The sequence below is a fragment of the Trichosurus vulpecula genome, chromosome 8 (assembly GCF_011100635.1).
Source record: "Trichosurus vulpecula isolate mTriVul1 chromosome 8, mTriVul1.pri, whole genome shotgun sequence".
NCBI classification, from domain to species: domain Eukaryota; kingdom Metazoa; phylum Chordata; class Mammalia; order Diprotodontia; family Phalangeridae; genus Trichosurus; species Trichosurus vulpecula.
This window is the reverse complement of record NC_050580.1, coordinates 169,799,530-169,818,408: the sequence shown is the minus strand read 5'-3', so window position 1 is coordinate 169,818,408 and position 18,879 is coordinate 169,799,530. Positions and strand designations below refer to the sequence as shown.

Here is an 18,879-nt window from a genome sequence, read left to right as displayed (position 1 = left end):
TTACAATCACATACCACAACTTGTTCAGCCATTCCCCAGGCGATGGGATTTTGATTTCTAATTCTTAGCAATCCACAAAAAGAGTTGCTATAAATATTTTTGTTCAAATAGGTCCTTTCCCTTTTTTTTGATGTCTTTGGGATACAGATCTAGTAGTGGTGTTGCTGGACCAAAGGGTATGCACAGTTTTACAGCCCTTTGGGCATAGTTAAAAATTGCTCTACAGAATGGTTGGATCAGTTCACAACTCCACCAACAATGCATTAGTGTTCCAATTTTCCCACATCCCCTACAACATCCAACATTTTCCTTTTTTGTCATATTAGCCACTCTGATAGGTGTGAGGTGGTCCCTCATGGTTGTTTTAATTTGCATTTCTCTGATTTAGTGATTTAGAGCATTTTTTCATATGACTATAGATAGCTTTAATTTCTTCCTCTGAAAATTGCTTGTTTATATTCTTTGGCCATTTATTAATTGGGTAATGGCTTGTATTTTTACAAAGTTGACTCAGTTCTCCATATATTTGAGAAATGAGGCCTTTATCAGAGATATTTGTTGCAAAAATTTTTTCCATCTTTCTGCTTTCCTTATAATTTTGGTTCCATTGATTTTGTTTGTGCAAAATCTTTTTATTTAATGTAATTAAAATTATATATTTTACATTTTGTTGTGTTCTCTATATCTTCTTTGGTTCTAAATTCTTCCCTTATCCATAAATCTGACAGATAAACTATTCCATGTTCTCTTAATGTGGTTATAGTATCACCCTTTATGTGTAAATAATGTACCCATTTTGACCTTATCTTGGTATACAGTATGAGGTGTTGGTCTATACTTAGTTTCCGCTATACTGTTTTCCAGTTTTCCCCGCAGTTTTTATCAGATAATGAGCTTTTGTTCCAAAAGCTTGGATTTTCAGGTTTATCTTATACTAGATTACTATGGTCATTTACTCTAATGTAATGTAATCTATTCCACTGATGCACCACTCTATTTTTTAGCCAGTACCAGATTGTTTTGATAATTACTTTATAATACAGTTTGAGATCTGGTATAGCTAGACTACCTTCTTTTGCATTTTTTTAATTGATTTTCTTGATATCCTTGAGCTTTGTTCTTCTAGGTGAATTTTGTTATTATTTTTTTCTAGTTCTATAAAGTAATTTTTGGATAGTTTGATTGGCATGGCACGAATAAATAGATTAATTTAGGTAGAATATCTTCTCAATCTTGATGACAAACAATGTCTATCACTGAGAGTATCACATCTCTCTCAAGGAGTTTACAATCTAGATAGGGAAAAATATATCTGCTGAGTTTAATAACAATTAAAAAGATATCACAAGGCAGTATGGAACTAAGTATAAAACTGTGGAATCATAGAGAATCAATCAATCAATAAATATTTATTAATTGCCTATATGTCGGGCACTATAGTAAGAGCTGGAGATAAAAAGAAAGGTAAAAGATAACCCCCTGCCCTTAAGGAGATAACTATCTAATGACAGAGACAACATGCAAAAAACTAGGTTCGAACAAGCTATATACAAGATGAGTTGGAAATAAGCAAAAAAAGGTTAGCTAAATGGATCATAAGATTTAGAGTTAGAGGGAACCTTAAATATCATCAAGTTCAAATCTATCATGTTGAATAGACAGGATAAGTTCCTTGCACAAGTTCATACGGACAACAAAAGTAACTAAGTTGATAAGAAATGATGAGCAGGATGGTCTCAGGAAAACCTGGCAAGTCTTATATGAACTGATGCGAGGTGAAGCAAGTAGAACCAAGAGAACTTCAAAATTTTTAAAAATCAATGTTAAAAAATTTTAATGTAATTTGGAAATAACTAAGCTGGGATTCAAAACCAGATCCTCTGACTCCAACCCAATATTTTTCCACTACACCACATTGTCACCTTGGAGGTTATCTATTTCAAAACTCTCCCCCATAAAAGATTATTAGATTGCAATTGTATACTAGTGTAGAGAGTAATTACCATTTGAGTGTGGCAGAGAGAATAAATATATATTTCTGTCACACACACACACACACACACACACACAAACCTTAAAGACAACTTCTCTGAAGGACAGCAAGCACTTAGCTATATAAGTTCTGGTATTTTAAAATGTCTCATCAAATTATAATCACATCTTAATAGGTTCATCTTATAAGACGCAGAGGTCAGCTAGGTAGCGCAATGGATAGAATGACAGGCCTGGAGTCAGGAAGACTTGTCTTCATGAGTTCAAATCTGGCCTGAGACACTTCCTAGCTGTGTGACCCTGGGTAATTTGCTTAACCCTGTTTGCCTCAGTTTCCTCATCTATAAAATGAACTGGAGAAGGAAATGGCAAACTGCTCTAGTATCTCTGCCAAGAAAACCCCAAAGAGCTGGACATAACTGAACAACAACTGAACAGCAACAAAAATAAGTTCATAGGAGACATAGGTTTCTCTGGGTTGAAATACCCTGGGAAAGCCCATAAAAGAGAAGAAAATTGAACTCCACCTCTGATCAGTGTTCTATTTATGTGACCTTCAGTTTAATCTTCTTGGACGTTAGTCTATTCACCTGTAAAATGATGGTTTAGAGGTGGCAAACTCTTGAGTTCCCTTCTAGCTCTAGATCTATGATGTTTTGAATTAACCCATAAAGAAGGGGTTCCCCCCCCCTGGAGTCTCTGAACTTGTTTTCCTAAGATTTTGATAACTTGTATTATTGTTGTTCAGTCATTTCAGTCATGTCCAACACCTACTATGTGCCAGAAACTGTGCCAAGAACTTTACAATAATTATCTCATTTGATCCTCACAACAATCCTGGGAGGTAGATGCTATTAATATCCCCATTTTACAGTTGAGGAAACTAAGGCAAACAGAGATTAAGTAACTTGCTCAGAGTCATATAGCTAGAAAGTGTCTGAGATTGAATCTGAACTCAGATATTCCTGGTTCCAGGGCCAGCACTCTATTCACTATGCCATGGTCAGCTAGGGGCAGTTGAATTTCACCTATGGTGCCTTATAATACTAAACCAAACAGGGTATACGTCATTCCTAATACTTCAAGACTTGTATTTTTTTAAGTCTGGTGTGGATTTATTAGGAAGCATATTAATCACGGGAATTGAAAGCTATGCACAAATGAACTCAGACATCTCTGATTTCTGGGATCGGGCTTCAACAATAATTAGAAGCTAAGAGATAGGAAATATTTTTCCATTGGGCTCCATCTCACCAGCACCCATCTGAATAATTCCCAACATGCTGTCCCCCATCAGGATTGGATACCGTAGGAAAAGAGAAAAGGCCCAATGTCATACATTTGATCAGGACACTAGCTCTTTAGTCACAATGCTGAGATACTTCAAGTGACTTAACCAAATGAGACAGAAAATACTTCATAAAAACAATTAGGAAGAAAGGAGGGGTATAGATTTCAAGTGGGGACCATAATGTCAACTGCTATGAACATAATGTCAAGATTTTAGAAAGCTATTAGCAATTTAGTATTAATTACCAATTTTTTAAAAATCACACTTGAGTCCTTTTCCATATTAATAGCTAAGACCCCATTCAAAACAGTCAAGGATATAACTCAAGATGTCATTCTACATGGTCAAAAATCAAGATATCATGTACAGATTTATCTAGGTCAGTAGAGAAACGATGCAACAGTACTCTACGAATGCTATTAACCCCATATCTCATTCTATAAACCATAACAAATTCTGAATGGGCCATTGACCTGTTTGAAGCCATAAAGAATTACAAGGTAGGGAAGGGAAGAGAATTAGTATTTATAGAGAGCCTAGTATACGCCATAGAGGGTGGTACAGTGGCTCAGCAGTTAGAGGGTCAAGCTTAGAGTCAGGAAGACTCATCTTCCCAAGTTCCAATCTGGCTTCAGACACTTACTAGCTCTGTGACTCTGGACAAGTCACTTAACTTTGCCTCAGTTTTCTTATCTGTAAAATGAGCTGGAGAAAGAAATAGCAAACCTCTCTATTATCTCTACCAAGAAAACCCCAAAAGGGGTCACAAAGAGTCAGACACAACAGAAACAACTGGACAGCAATAATATATGCCATGAACTATGCTAAGCACTTTTTATAAATATATCACTTGATCGTCACAACAGTCCTGTGAGGTAGGTACAAAATAATGAAATGTTATCTCTTTTGCCATTATGGAAGACAAAAATGTTTAGTTATCCAAGAAACTGACGAAAATTCTGAGATAAAATTGATTAATAATATTAAAAAAGAGAGATTTTTATCCCCCAAAAAGCAATGTTTACATAATAAAAAAGAAAGAAAAATGGGGGTGGGGAGTCTTTTTGACAAACCTTTTAAATAAAAGTCTGACCTTCAGAATCTATATGGAATTGATACATTTATAAGCCTGGGATTGATTACCCCACAGATAAAATCATTCGCTAGTGGGATGATAGATCCCAGTGGATCTTTGATAACAAAGAATATAATAGTCAATGCTCAAAAGAAGAAATAATAATTATCTACAAAACATGAAAAGTTCAAATTCCCCAATAAGAAGAATGTAAATTAAAGCAGTGAAATGATACCTTACACTCATTAAGTTTTCAGAAATAAATAAAAATTAAATTTATTGGTATTAAGACTGGGGCAAACAGGCATACTATTATATTACTGATCGTGGGGTTAGTAAAATCTTTTTAAAAGGAATATTGATTCTATAAGAGATGCAAAATTGTTTATACCCTTTGACCCAATGATCCTGCTATTGAGCTTATACCTAATAATGCTGTTGACATTAGACTCAGATGTTTTTATACCAAAATATTCCTAGAATTATTATTCTTAATAGCAAAAAAATTGGAAACAGCCCACGGGTCCCATAATTTGTGAATGAACATTACACAAATGTAAATGGGATATTATTTTACCAGAAGAAAAAACAAATATGATGAATATAAATATGGGAAGACCTATATGAAGTGATGCAGAGTGAAGAAGGAACCAAAACATATATATATATATATATGTATGTATACACATACACTAAGTACAACTATATAAATAACAGCAACAGGGTGATTTTATCATTATCTTAGTAAAGTTAATAAGAAGAAAAATAATAATAGCTAGTGTTTATTTAGTGTTTTAAAGTTTACAAGATGCTTTGTAAATATTACCTCTTTTGATTCTATCAATAACCCTGAGAAATAGGGGCTATTATTATCCCCATTTTACAGATGAAGAAATGGAGGCAGGCATTGATTAAGTGACCTTGCCCCACAACTAGGAAGTGTCTGAGGCACATAGAGGGTAAATAAGGGAAGTCTGCAATTTAACATATGATCTTTTTTGTTTGTGTATATTTAAATATTTGTGTTTGCCAAGACCTTTAAAATAATCATTTAAAAAAAAACAAGATAGCTGAGCATTGAATGGATAGCATTGAATGGATTTGGATCTCCTGTAGAACAAATTATGCTCTCTGAAACAGAGTAACTGTATATAATTAAAGCCTGATATAATACATTGCAATCTATAAAGCTGCCTCCCAAATCCAGTATTACATTGCAGTTGTCTATATAGATTGATAGGCAGACACATACCATATGTGTAGCAACTAAGTTAAATAATCATTTTATAGCAATTAACCATGTGTGAATAATATCACCGAAAAAAAGAACATCTTCTTTAGGACACTAATGTATATTTATAGGAATCATAATCCTCTTCTTTGCCTGATATTTTAACTTTAAAATGGAGGCAGGGGCCATGGAGAGGCTATAATTATCAAGAAATCTGGATCCTATTGGATCATAATTCTTAGTGACTTTAATCTATGAAGTTCTTTATTAAGGACAATGACACCCAAAGTTTTACTGAAACAAGTGACAGAATGGAAATTAATTCAAACCCTTCTCGATCCCCTCCATGATTCCTCTCACTCCTGAAAAGCTTCATTTTGAATGAGGGAAGGTAATTTACTAATTACAGTGGAGAATCTTACACTAAGGAAGTCGATGCAAGCACGCCAAAAAATTCCTAACAGAAACACAATTAGAGAAAATGCAAAGCAACTTACAAAATATTTTAAAAGATGGCATTGACATTGAAGATTCCCTTTCAAATTTAAGTTTTAGAATTTGCAGATTTAACATTTATCAGAGAAAAAATTTCATGAAGAGATAGCATCTAAGATGAGATGTGCTTGCATAGCCATTACACTTGAACCAATTTTATGGCAAATCTGCTCTCATTTTAATGTCAACTTACCCATCAAGTTCAGCAGTTTCAATATAACACAGACCATGTGGTTCACTGCTTGACAGGATGAGCAAATCAGCCTGTAAAAGTGAAAAAAGAAAAAAAGAATTTTGAGAAGAGACCCATAGAAGAGTCATCTACCAACAACCCCCACTAAGGTTTACAAAGTACTTTCTTCATAACAACTTGGTTGGGTAGGAAAATGGCAGGGGGAGGGGGAGAGGGATCAAGGATGGGAGAGGAGGGGAGAGAGAGTCTTTCTTTGACCCTGTGCTGTTTAACATTCTTACCCACTGAGGTACAAATGGTGAATTCATTAGATTTTCAGATGACCCAAAGCTGGGAGGAGTAACACTTAGGATGGCTAAACCACAACCTTATAAGGTTTCAAACATGCTAGAATCCTGGGCCCAATCTAATAAGATGAAACAATAAGGATAAATATCTTACCTGTAGGTTCAAAAAAAAATCAAGCAATCAGTCAACAAGTGTTTATTAAATGCCTACTGGTATGCTGGGCTAGATTCCAGGGATACAAAGAAAAAAGTCTTAGTATGAATAAACATTTATTAAGTGTCTGCTATGTGCCAGAGTAGATGCTTAATAAATGCTTATTGACTTAATGATTGTGTTAATCACTGGGATACAGAGAAAGATTAAAGGACCTCACATTGTAATGGAAAAGACAATATGAAAACAACTGTGTACAAACAAGATACCTACAGGATAAATTAGATAATGGAGGGATGGCACTAGCAATAAAGGGAAATGGGAAAGGCTTCTTGCAGAAGCTAGGGTTTTAGCTGGGACTTGAAGGAAGCCAGGGAAGCTAGGAGGCAGAGATGAGGAAGGAGAGAATTCCAAGCATGAGAAACAGTAAGTGAAAACACCCAGAGTCAGGAGATGGAATGTCTTGTGCTAGTAATATCAAGGGGCCAACTTCACTGGATGGGCTTTGAATGCCAGAGGACTTTATATTTGATCCTGGTGGTGATAAGGAGGCAATGGAAGTTACTGAAGAGGGGAAGTGACATGATCAGATCAGCACTTGAGGAATATTACTTTGACAGCTGAGTGGAAGTGGAACTAGAGTAGGGAGCCCAACCAGCAGGCTATTGCAGTAGTCTAAGAGTGAATCGATCAGGGCCGGTACCAGAATGGTAGCAGGGTCAGAAGAGATAAGGGCATGTCCTTGTCTTCAAGGAGTTCACTAACACATTAAAATAATTTTAGTATTAATAATTACTTTAATTATTAATTAATAGTTAATTAATAATAATTTAAATATAGATAGATAGCAGTTCATCTGAAAAAGACCAGGGAATTTTAGTGGACTGTGTGCTCAATATGAGTCAACAGCCACAGTGCCTGGAACATAACAGACACTTAATGAATGTTTATTGACTAACAACCAAAAATGCTATTAAGATCTTAAGCTGGATTAAGAGGAGCATAATGTTTTAGGACTAGAGAAGTGATGGTTCTCCTGTCCTACTCCCTGATAAAACTATTTCTGAAGTATTGTACTTTAGAAAATCTGGGCACCACATTTTGGGAAGGACATTGATAAGCTTCAGAGTATCCAGAGTCAAAATATCATTCTTGTAATATGATTGGTCCTCTTTGAAAACAAAAGACAAACAACAATCCAGAGTAGGGTAAAGAAAATGAGGGAAGGAATTAAGATAATGTCATATAAGGATCAAAGTGTGGGTGGTTAATGTGGAGAAGAAAATAATAGCTATTTTCAAGTTGCTGAAGGATTGTTAAGTAAAAATAGGATTAAATTTATTTTGCTCAAAGGACATAATTAGGAGTAATGAAGAAAGGTAGATTTCAGCTGCACATAAGGAAACACTTTCTAATGATTGGAGCAATCAAAAATGAAATGGGTTATCTCAGGAAGAAGTGGTACAGATATTCATGCAAAGGACAGATGACCATTTTTAAGGATATTGTAGATGGATTTTTATTTATCCTCATTTTATAGATGAGTAAACTGAGCCACAGAAAGGTTAAGTGATTTGCCCAAGGTTACACAAACAGTAAGTGTTAAAGCTAGGATTTTAAACAAGGACTCCTTATTCTATCCACTCCAGATCAGGGCTAGCTTTAGGCAAAAATTATCACACAGTCATAGACTTAGAACTGGAAAGTGCCTAGAGGTCATCAAAACTAAGGTTTCAAACCCTTAAATTTACAGATAAGAAAATTGAGGCATAAAGAGATCATGTAGCATGCCCAAGGTCATATAGGTAGCAAGTGACGAAACCGTGATTTGAACTGAGGTCCTCTCACTCCAAATTCATTATTTTTTTCTACTGAATCACATAATGTCTCACTCATGAACAAGGCTGTCGTCAGGCAAAAGGTAAAATACACCAAGTTCGTCTATTGTTCTCGCTCCCACCTCGAACCCTAGTCAAACCTCTTCCTTCTCAACTCTTACTTTACTAGTAAGTAAAAAAAAAATTTTGCCAAGATCTACTAACCTTCTTGGGGAAAAATCAGGGATTGGGGTGAGGACACATGTATGCATTCACACACACATACAAAAAAAAACCTTTTTAATTTACTTTTTAAAGTGCTTTCAAAAACTAGGAACAAGAAACACAAGCCCTCATTCAACAAATAAATCATATACATATCATCATAATTACAGCCACAAAATTTAAGAGTTGGGAAAGATCTGAACAGCCATCTAGTCCAACCCATATACAAATGTGTTCTCATTATAAAATACCGTACTCATGGTTGTCTAACTCCTGCTTGAAGACCTCAAAAGAGAGGCCTCCCACCATCTCCTTAGGGAGGGACTGTTTCTTTTTGTTTATATTTGTATTCTCAGACTTAACATAGTATCTAGCACATAGTAAGTACTTAATAAATACTTATTGACTAAGTGACTGCGTTCTCAGAGTCAAAACAAGCTGGGTTCAAGTTCTGCCTTTGAGTCATACTGACTGTGTGCCACTGGGAAAGTCACTGAACTCCTCAGGCCTCCTGCACCTGAAACTATGTTACAGAACAGTTGCTAATGTGCTTTGGTACGAGGAGTTTCCCAACAGGGAGAACTCCCAGCCCTAGACTGGGAGAAGAAACCACAAATCTAGTCCCTCCCTCCCATTTAGATATAGCACATATACAACACTAATATGTCAGTTTCATTATACACACTAACACAAAGAGTTTGGGGCCAACAGAATCAAAAATTCACAGGTTAGGAGCAAGAAGTAGGGGAGGAGAGAAAGAGGAAGGGCTATGCAACATAAAGAGAGAACATGGGGAAAAGGAGCAGAAGAGGGAAAGCTAGGGAGATGGGGAAAAGCAGGGGAGGTTAGAGGCAGAGAGATAAAAGGATGCTCAGGGTGGGAGGTGGATGGCAACCTACTCACATCCTACTGGGCTTTTCATTTCTTCTCTGAGCATAAATAATCACTTAGAATTATGGACCTTTGAAGAAGTTTTTGGAATAAACTCCTTAAGAACAGGGACTGTTTTTGCCTTTCTTTGTGTACGTAGGGATTAGCATAGTGCATGGGACACAGTCAATACTTAACAAATACCTGTTTATTTATTGTCTAGTAACTCGACAATTGCTTGTCCAGTAATTTAAAACAGTTCTTCGATTCAAGGAAATAATTTGGCTGCTTTTATTTCAAACTCTAGAGTACATTGTGAAATCAGGTCTTATTTACCTATGAAAATCTGATTTATTGCTAGAGCCAAAAATATTACCAAGTTGTCAACCTACTATGATGAATCTTTCAATATTATTATTAATGATAAAAGCATTTATAATAGTAACAATAACATTTTCATTGCAAATAGACAATTTACATATTGATCTCATTTGATTCTCACAACAGCCCTATGTATTAGATGACATTGTTAATCGCTATTCTATAGTTAAAGAAACGGAGGCCAAAAGGGGTTAAGTGACTTGCCCAGGGTCACATAGCTAATGTGTGCCCAAGGTTGAATTTGAATTCAAGTCTTATTAACTCCAAGTCTAATGATCTATCTAGTAGTATACTGCCAAGCTGCTTGTTTGGTTAGTCCTCAGAAGAAAAACTAAGTTGACAAAAAAATGCCTATTGTGCTATGCTATGACATACAGTTGCATGACCAGTCTGTTGAATTAATCTGGGTCAGGAATAGCAGTTACACAATGAGTTGAGCCAATTAGTGAAACAAGTATTAGGAAGCAGGTAGAATTACATTTAGAAAATCTCACAGAGTTTCCAATGACCCCACGTTGCTCCTCCAACACAAAAGCCAATCTTTTTTAACCCAAATGTTCTTTCAGTCATGCCAAATGGTTGTGCCTCCTTAAACAATACAATCTCCTTAGAATCTGAGTTTTCAGTGACCCAAAGGGCAATGGGCTGAGCCCAGTGGCCCCAAATACACTGCGACACATTTCCAAAAAATTCTCTAAGGAGCACCATACAGGATGTAACTAAGGAAATACATGGTACAGTCATTCAACAAGAGTGGGAGATGACAAATAGACAACTTAGATTGTGCATTGGTACCCATGAAAACCACGGGGAACCAGAGATGATCCTATTGCTTGTACAACAATCCATGTAGGCAGTCCACATCTGTATATGTGCCAGAGGCACTGAGGGAGAATTAAGTCAGGGAGCATCTCAGCCTTGGAGTGTCCCTGTCCGCCTATGCAGAGATTTCATTCTGTGCTCCAAGCAACTGCCCTTGTTTGAGAAATAAAGTGTTTCATTAAGGAATGATTTGTATCAGAAACTTACTCTGGAAGCCCAAAAATGATTGCCAATTTACCAGCTAAACCTAAACTTTTTCTGAATCTTCAAAAAAGCAAAAAAATAATTTAATGCTGTTATTTAATTCTTTGGCGCTATTAATTGTGCAATGCCTAAAGGTTACATTTGGATCCAACATTCATTTCCATGTTCTGAAGATTTTTTCCCTTTCAAAAAGAAATTTAGTCATTTTGTTTGTCTAGTTGTATACTGGTTAGGCTGACGTTGAATAAGGGCCAAAAAAAACTTAATAAAACATCACTTCAGGAATAAATAGGTAAGGCATATCTTAGACCATACTTCTCAGACCTCCAAAGTCCATTCCAACTCTAATTCTACAATCCTATGAGCCTATGAATCTATGGAGACTCTATTTGAATTACATTTGAATCTATTTGAATTACATAATCACAGTTGCCCATCAAGTTATGAGGTCTTCACTGGGCTACAGCAATATCCCTTCTTATACCATCTGTGCCTCACTCTGTCTTCTGGCCCTGGGTCATGCCAGAACTCATCTGAGATGACCAGATGCTAGGACTTGCCACCATCAAAGGTGATCTGCCTCCTTTCTTCCCCTCTTCAGCTCCTCCCCAAATACAGGCTGCTCAGAAGCGATCTTGCTGCTTGACTGCTCACACAACTTGAATGAGATGGGAATCATCCACTCCATTCCCTCCAGTGAGATGAAGGACCACCAGGCATTACCATCTACCTTGTAACTGCCTATCATCTGCCATACCTACACACCCTGAACACCCCTGGCACTGTTATCTGATCTGCTGACATAGGAGATGGGGGAGCGAAACAAGTATTTACCTACCATGAGCCAGGCACTGTGTTAATAGATTTACAGATTATTATCTCACAGTCTGACAACCTGTGGGCCTGGCCATTTGCTCCTCAGCCACACTTTAAAGACTTTAATGACTTTCCATTGGCCCTACAGCTGAACTTTTTTATGTTTTCTCCTTCATTAGAGTGCGACCTCTTTGAAAGCAAAAACTATCTCATTTTTCTACTGGTCTCCCCAGTTCTTAGCAGTGCTTGACACATAGCTAACACTTACTAACTGCTTTTTCATTCATTTATAGAAAACTACCTTGTTAGATGAAATAAAGTCAGATCTAGAGATATCCTTTCAGTCAAAAATTCCCCCTTTCTTGCATCTCTTGAGGAAAATAACCATAATTTTTTAAAACAGCAATGTGGTCTAATTTAGAGTATTTTTAATTTGATTGATAAATACATACACATATATACATGTATACGTGTGTACATATATATACCTATGTGTATATATATACATATATATACATACACACACATATACATACATATATATATATAATAGTGCCATAGTTTAATGCCCCTCATGCCTTTTCTTCTTTTAACAAGTCTGCAATTTCCCTTTCCTCACATTCCTATCATTCCATTTGCATCTCTCCTTCCTTTGCCTCTATAATGAAATTGGGTTAATTGTAAGCATTGTGACTAATAAAAGGCAGTGTAGTACAATGGGAAGAGCCTTGTCTCTGGATTCAGAGGACCCCATGCTCAAATGCTGTCTCTGGAATTTACTGTCTATGTGACCTTTTTTATTAATTTCCCTATGCCTTGATATTTTCACCCGAAAAAATGAAAAGGTGGGGCTAGATGGCCCAATGTACTTTTTAGGTCTAGATCTATGAGCCATAAACTCGGTGATGCTTCTGACCTTCCATTTGAAGTAATTGGAGGAAAAAGGATTATTGTTGGTGTTTGTCCTTCATTTTGAAGAGGGCCAATGACATCTTTGGTCATGTCTTGACTTGCACATGAACTGGATTTAATTGAGGCAGAATTGCACAAAGTCATCAACCTCATTCTCTCTTCCAGAGTCATCAAAGTCCATTGGTAAGACAAAAGTCAAGATGACTGGCCTGGGATGCAGCAGATGACTTTGACATCTTTGATGTCTGACCGAGCTCTAAGCACTCTACAATGCCTGCTTCAGCTGCCTTCACGGCCATTGGAACATTGTTCTCATCTGCCCATTCTACCAGAGGAAGTCTTCACATGTTTGGGGTAGACATGCCCCTGACTCCCCAAAAGGTTGGAGGTCTCTTGGTTACCCTCAACCTTATTTAGCCTATCTCCTGAGATGGTTTTAGCAGGCTGTGGCCACTGCTCATGCTACAGCTTCTTGGAGCCACAGGTGAGGGTTGGGTGGCAGGTGAACACAAAAATTGGATAAGCAGCCCTGAAAGGGCTCAGCAAGCCCTCACAGCAAAGGTGCTAGTCCTCCCTGAACATTCCATACAACTCTGGAAAGGGGACAGGATACACCTGCCTAGGGGCAGGAGAGGAAAAATGGTAGGAAGAGAGAGACCTACCATGATGAAGGGATCCCCTTTGGGATCTCCCTTCCTCCCTCAGGAGCACAGAAAACCAGCTTTCCAGTGGTGAGACTGTTAAATGAGAAACACAACTAATACACAATAAAGACTTATGTGTTTAAAGTATTTTAACTGATGGAAAGTCATTGAGGCTCTAACTGTTGCTGCCACCACCTGGATGTCTGGCAAATTTGAGATTATGGGTAACTAAAGTCATTTTCATTACATGCATCCCTCACTCCCCCTCCAACCTATCTCCCCATCACTCTCAAACTTCCCTCCCTGCATTTCTCTTATCTCCCCGCTCCCTGTCCTTACCCCCACAAACAATCAGAATACCTCTTTGAATTTCTCTTAAAATAGGATTTCATTTCAGACAAGGGCAGCACTACCCTACTGCATCACCAGTTAATCCACAACAATTAAGAAAAGAAAAATTAAACAGCTATTTCCTCAGGTGCTCTGAAAGGCCCAGAGTTTGCTTCACACAAGAAAGAGAGAAGGGATTATTTACAGTGAATGAGGTAAAAGTAACAAGGAACTTTGACTTGAAGCTCATAAAAGTTAAATTATAAGTTTCCTAATAGCAAGAGCAATTAGACAGCAGAATGCTTCCTCTGAGGAGGTGGATTCATTAAAGGTGTTTAAGAAGCATTAGCTAATCCTTGAGGGATTTGGGGAGAGCAAAAGCCCACTCTTGGCTGGGAGTAGGGTTTAGATTCAGTGGATAAGGTCTTTCCAGGCCTATCTTTTCTCAGAAGTGAGATTTTTAATTTCTGTCACAGAAAAAAATGCCTTTCTTTTAAAACAAAACTCTCACAGGTAATAAATTCATTTGTAATGGGGCTGCTTCTTTTTTATTTTTTTTTAAATCTAGAAGATAGGTTTTTTTCAGTTTTAAAAGATATTAACATTGAGTAAGTTGTATATAAAGTTTGTTTACAAGGCATTATAAAATTACTTTTACCAACTGTATACAGTAAACCTGTTATTCACTCCATTCAATCTGCCATGATATCCAGCAATTCTGAAGTGCAATTCTAAAATAACAACTTACCAAGGTCTTCCAGTACAGGGCAACCTCACTCTGCATGCATTTAATCTCATTTTGGACACCCAATATCAGGCTGCCAAAAGTAGGACTGCCCAAAGATTCCACTACATTAGCCACCTATGTAATTCCCAAAGAGTTACCTCCAATGGGTGTTACTCCAAAAGGAACCTTAAAGGAGATACTCATGCAAAAGGATAATAAGTTGCTACTTAAAAATATAAACTGCCAGATATCACTCTGCAGGCCAATGTCAGCACTCAAGGGAGTGGGACCACAGACTTCACTGGTGGTGTCAAACTCAAATGGAAATGGGATCTCTGAAGGCCACACATTGACCTAGAAAGCCACAAATTAGCATTCTTTAAATTGAATTTTAATTTATTTTATTAAGCATTTCCCAGTTACATTTTAATCTGGTTGGGGCTACAGTAGGGAGTTTTATTCTGACACCTCTGGAACACGTCACTGTTTACACTGAATAAATACAGAGGCCTATTCAGAAATCATGTTTATTCCTCAAAAGAGTTTTGATTGGTGCTGCATTGGAAGTTGGAAAGGTTTCAAATACACTCCTAGCAAAATTCAGAGAGGCTCATCACCAGTAGTCTGACCATTTGGTGATAAATTCTTTGGCAGCGACAACCCATAAAATGAAGAAAACACAAAAAGGAGCTAAATCCTATTTGGTCCCTTTCTATTTCTGCAATGATAACAAACAATGGGAAGGGGGTAGGAAGAAACATGCAAAGAATCATAGTTCTCAAGCCATCTATAAATATTTACTTAGTTGTTGATATTATAAATGTGAGATCCTAATCCAATGACCAAGGAGTGGCCTTACTATTAGAGGAATTGAATTATATCAGTCTTGACATTCTCCCTATAAGTGAAACCAGAAGAAAAAGAAATCAGAGCTAAGTGGAAGAAGGGGTTGCAGGTTCTCCTCAGAGAGGCAAATAAAAGAGTTAGCAGAGTTGGTTTTATTGTGTACCCTAAGGCAACAAGAAACAATATTTCATGGAATATTTAGTCACTTCATAATGACATGTTCATGGCCATATTTTTTAAAAAGATTATCACTAAGATAATTGTAGTTTATTATGTACCAGTATCCATTGTTGCAGAGGATAATAAACATTAGTTAACTACCAACATAATTACCTACTTTTCTGTCGATATATAAACTACATGTTCATTGATGGATCAATCAATCAATCAAAATAAGCTACGTGTTCATTGATGAATCCTTAATAAGGGTATTAGAAGGGAAGAGACAAGCTTTTACAAAGGGCATTCCATAACAGACCATCATTGTACAACGGAGTGAAGATGTCTCGGAGATCCAATGTCCTATTTTTTCTTTAATTTTTTTAATTAACAAATATCTATTTTCTCCCTACTACCCCCCACACACATTTCCCATTGAAAAACAAAACAAAAAGCAAAAACCCTTGTTAACAAATATGCATAGTCAAATCAAACTAATTCCCACATTGGCGATGTCCAAAAATTTAAATGTCTTAATCTGCAACCTAAGTGCATCACTTCTCTTTCAGGAGATGAATGACATAATCCTCTGGAACTATAGTTAGTCAATCAGTTGATAAGATTTCTTAAGTCTTTCAAAATGGTTTGTCCTTTAAAAAATTGTTGTTAATGCATAAATTTTTCTACTGGTTCTGCTCACTTCACTGTGCCTCAGTTCATGCACATCTTCCCAAAGTTCTCTGAAAGCATCTCCTTCATCATTTCCATTATTCCATTATTCCATTTAAACACTATAATTTGTTCAGCCATTCTCCAACAAATATTTTTGTAAATACGGGCCCTTACCTCATTTTTTGAACTCTTTGGGACACAGGTCTAATAGTGATATTGCTGGGTGAAAAGTAACACCATTTAACTTTTTGGACATAGTCCCAAATTACTTTCCAGAATAGGTGGACCAGTTCACAGGTTCACAAAGAGTGTCTTAATGTAGCTGCTTTCACACATCCTCTCCAGAATTTTTCTTTTTGGTCAATTTTGTGAATTTAATATGTGAGGGAATGTTAGAGGTGCTTTGACTTATAGTTCTCTAATAATTAGTGGTTTGGAGCATTTTTTCACATGACCATTGATAGCTTGGACTTCTTCCTTACAAAACTACCTGTTCATTTCCTTTAACAGTTTAGCAATGGGGGAATGGCTCTTATTCTTCTGGATGTGAATCAGTTCCATCTAGAAGATGAAACTCTTATGAGAAAATTCTGCTGCAAAGATTTTCCCCAATTATCTGTTTCTCTTCTAATTTTAGTTGTACTCACACTGCTTGTACAAAGACTTTTCAATCTTATATCATCAATATTATTGATTTTATCACTTATGATCCTCTCTATGTGCAGGCACTAGGTACTTTTTTACAAATATTACCTCTCACTTGATCCTCACAACAACCCTGTGAGAAGGGTGTAATTATTATTCCAAATTTATAATTGAAGAAACTGAAGCAAAAAGAGGTTAAGTGATTTCCCCAGGGTCACACAGCTGGGAAATGTCTGGAGCCAGATTTTGATTCAGGTCTCCCCGATTCCAAGCTCAACACTTTATCTACTGCAACACTCACAAAGTTATATACCTATTTGGAATATATTTTGGCATATCGTATGAGATGTTTGTTTATGATTAGTTTTTGCTTTCCAATTTTCTGAGTGGTTTTTGTAGACACAATATCCCACTGTCCTCAATAACTACAAAATTAGCCACTTTAAAGGTTCTTAGTCAAAAAGGCATCATCCACGTATGTGCCAAATTATACAAGATTCCTTAAAAGCTATAGGAACTATATAATAACTCTCTGATCATTAATATCAAGCAAGGGATAAAACAGAGAGATGTGTGCTTACTACTTTTATGGAGAAGTTTCAGTGAAGACTACAAATCAAAGACTCTCTATAGATGATGAAGACATTCAGATGCTTCCACTTGTAGGTGGCACTGTGCTGGCTGAATCAAACTCAAGAACACTGCAGAAACCCCTAAATGAGATCTATAATTACTTAAAAGAAAATAACCTAACTAACCATACAAGGGAGGGGAACATACATAAAGAGTACATATCGTCCAGAGTAACTATTATATGCAGATAGATGGGCAGCTTATCAAGTGTGCTCAGCAGTAGATATATAGTTAGATTATAGGTACCATGGGATTAAAAAAAAAAAGTCACTATTCTATGTTTTGAGCACAAATCTGTCAGAGACAACTTATTAATTTTCTAAGCATTGGATGAATTTTAACATTTTTTATTTGCTTAATTAGAACTAGTAATATCACTGGCACACTCTTGGAGAGGTGTCTGTTTTCCTGTTTTCCCTCCAAATTAAATAAATGGTCACCTCCTTTGATTTAGTCAATGATAAATTAGACGATGATTCCTTTGGATAAAGAAAGGACAATCCTTCTTTACCCATTTCCTCTAAGGATTCCTTTTTCAATCTAATCAAAAGTAAACAGATAACTCTCTTAACTAGACAAAGACATTTCTATTCTTAATTCTGTTACCATAAACAAGATTAAGTGTTTTGGTTTCACTGAACTAAGGTCACTATCCAAACTGGATTACATTTACTATTCAAGATTAGGTCTTTCTTTCAACTGTATCCAAAGGACTTTATGGACTAGGGCATTGCTTCCTTGGAGTTTTAGGTACAGATAGGGTTTTTCATTCAGGTGAGACCAAGGACTTTAGCCTAAAATACTATGAAAATATTGTTTCTTAATATTTCAGAAAACAAAAAGAGGAGTTAGTATTATATGCTTCCATAAGATGTATAAATGTGTAAATATATACAAAATATTTCCATTCTAGATAGATATAGAGGAGAAAGAGATAGAAACTGAGAGAGGATATCTTGGATAACCACTATGAATGGGCAGTGAGTTGAGCCTAGAACCGAACAGGAGAACTTCAGTGGATTGGATAGCTTTTAGGAAATCATTAAGTTCCTCCAATGACCCAAAGCTTCTTCTTGAATCAATCCATTTTTAATGTCAATATTTTTCCAGTGATATTTGGCTGAGTCCTAGAACACTATAGACTCTGAAGAATAGAGTAGCAGATCACCCAAAAGAAAATATATGGTGGGCATGGTTAGACTTAACTTGTTGCAAAAAAGGAATCACACAGGAGAAGCAGTATAAAGAATATCTACCAAAAAAAATGTACAATCAAAAGACAAAATGGGCTGGTCATCTGGTAGAATGGAGGGACAAACTGAAAGGTCCCCTCAATATATGGGATAGTTCCCTGATGGTGAACTTACAAGTACACATATACAAGATCTATCAAGGATAGGCAAGTGTGGATATGTTATGACCTGCATCACTAAAGGAAATATCCATAAATCCATTTGA

At 36.5% G+C, this 18,879-nt stretch overlaps 1 protein-coding gene across 1 annotated transcript in view; it reads right to left on the bottom strand.

Moving 5' to 3' along the window:
- Positions 1-18,879, bottom strand: part of ATP8B4 (ATPase phospholipid transporting 8B4 (putative)) — a 239,655-nt gene that overhangs the window by 150,290 nt on the left and 70,486 nt on the right. Inside the window, exon 6 of the mRNA XM_036736592.1 lies at positions 6,278-6,348. Coding sequence (XP_036592487.1) covers positions 6,278-6,348 — 71 coding nt within the window. The remainder of the gene's footprint in view (positions 1-6,277; positions 6,349-18,879) is intronic.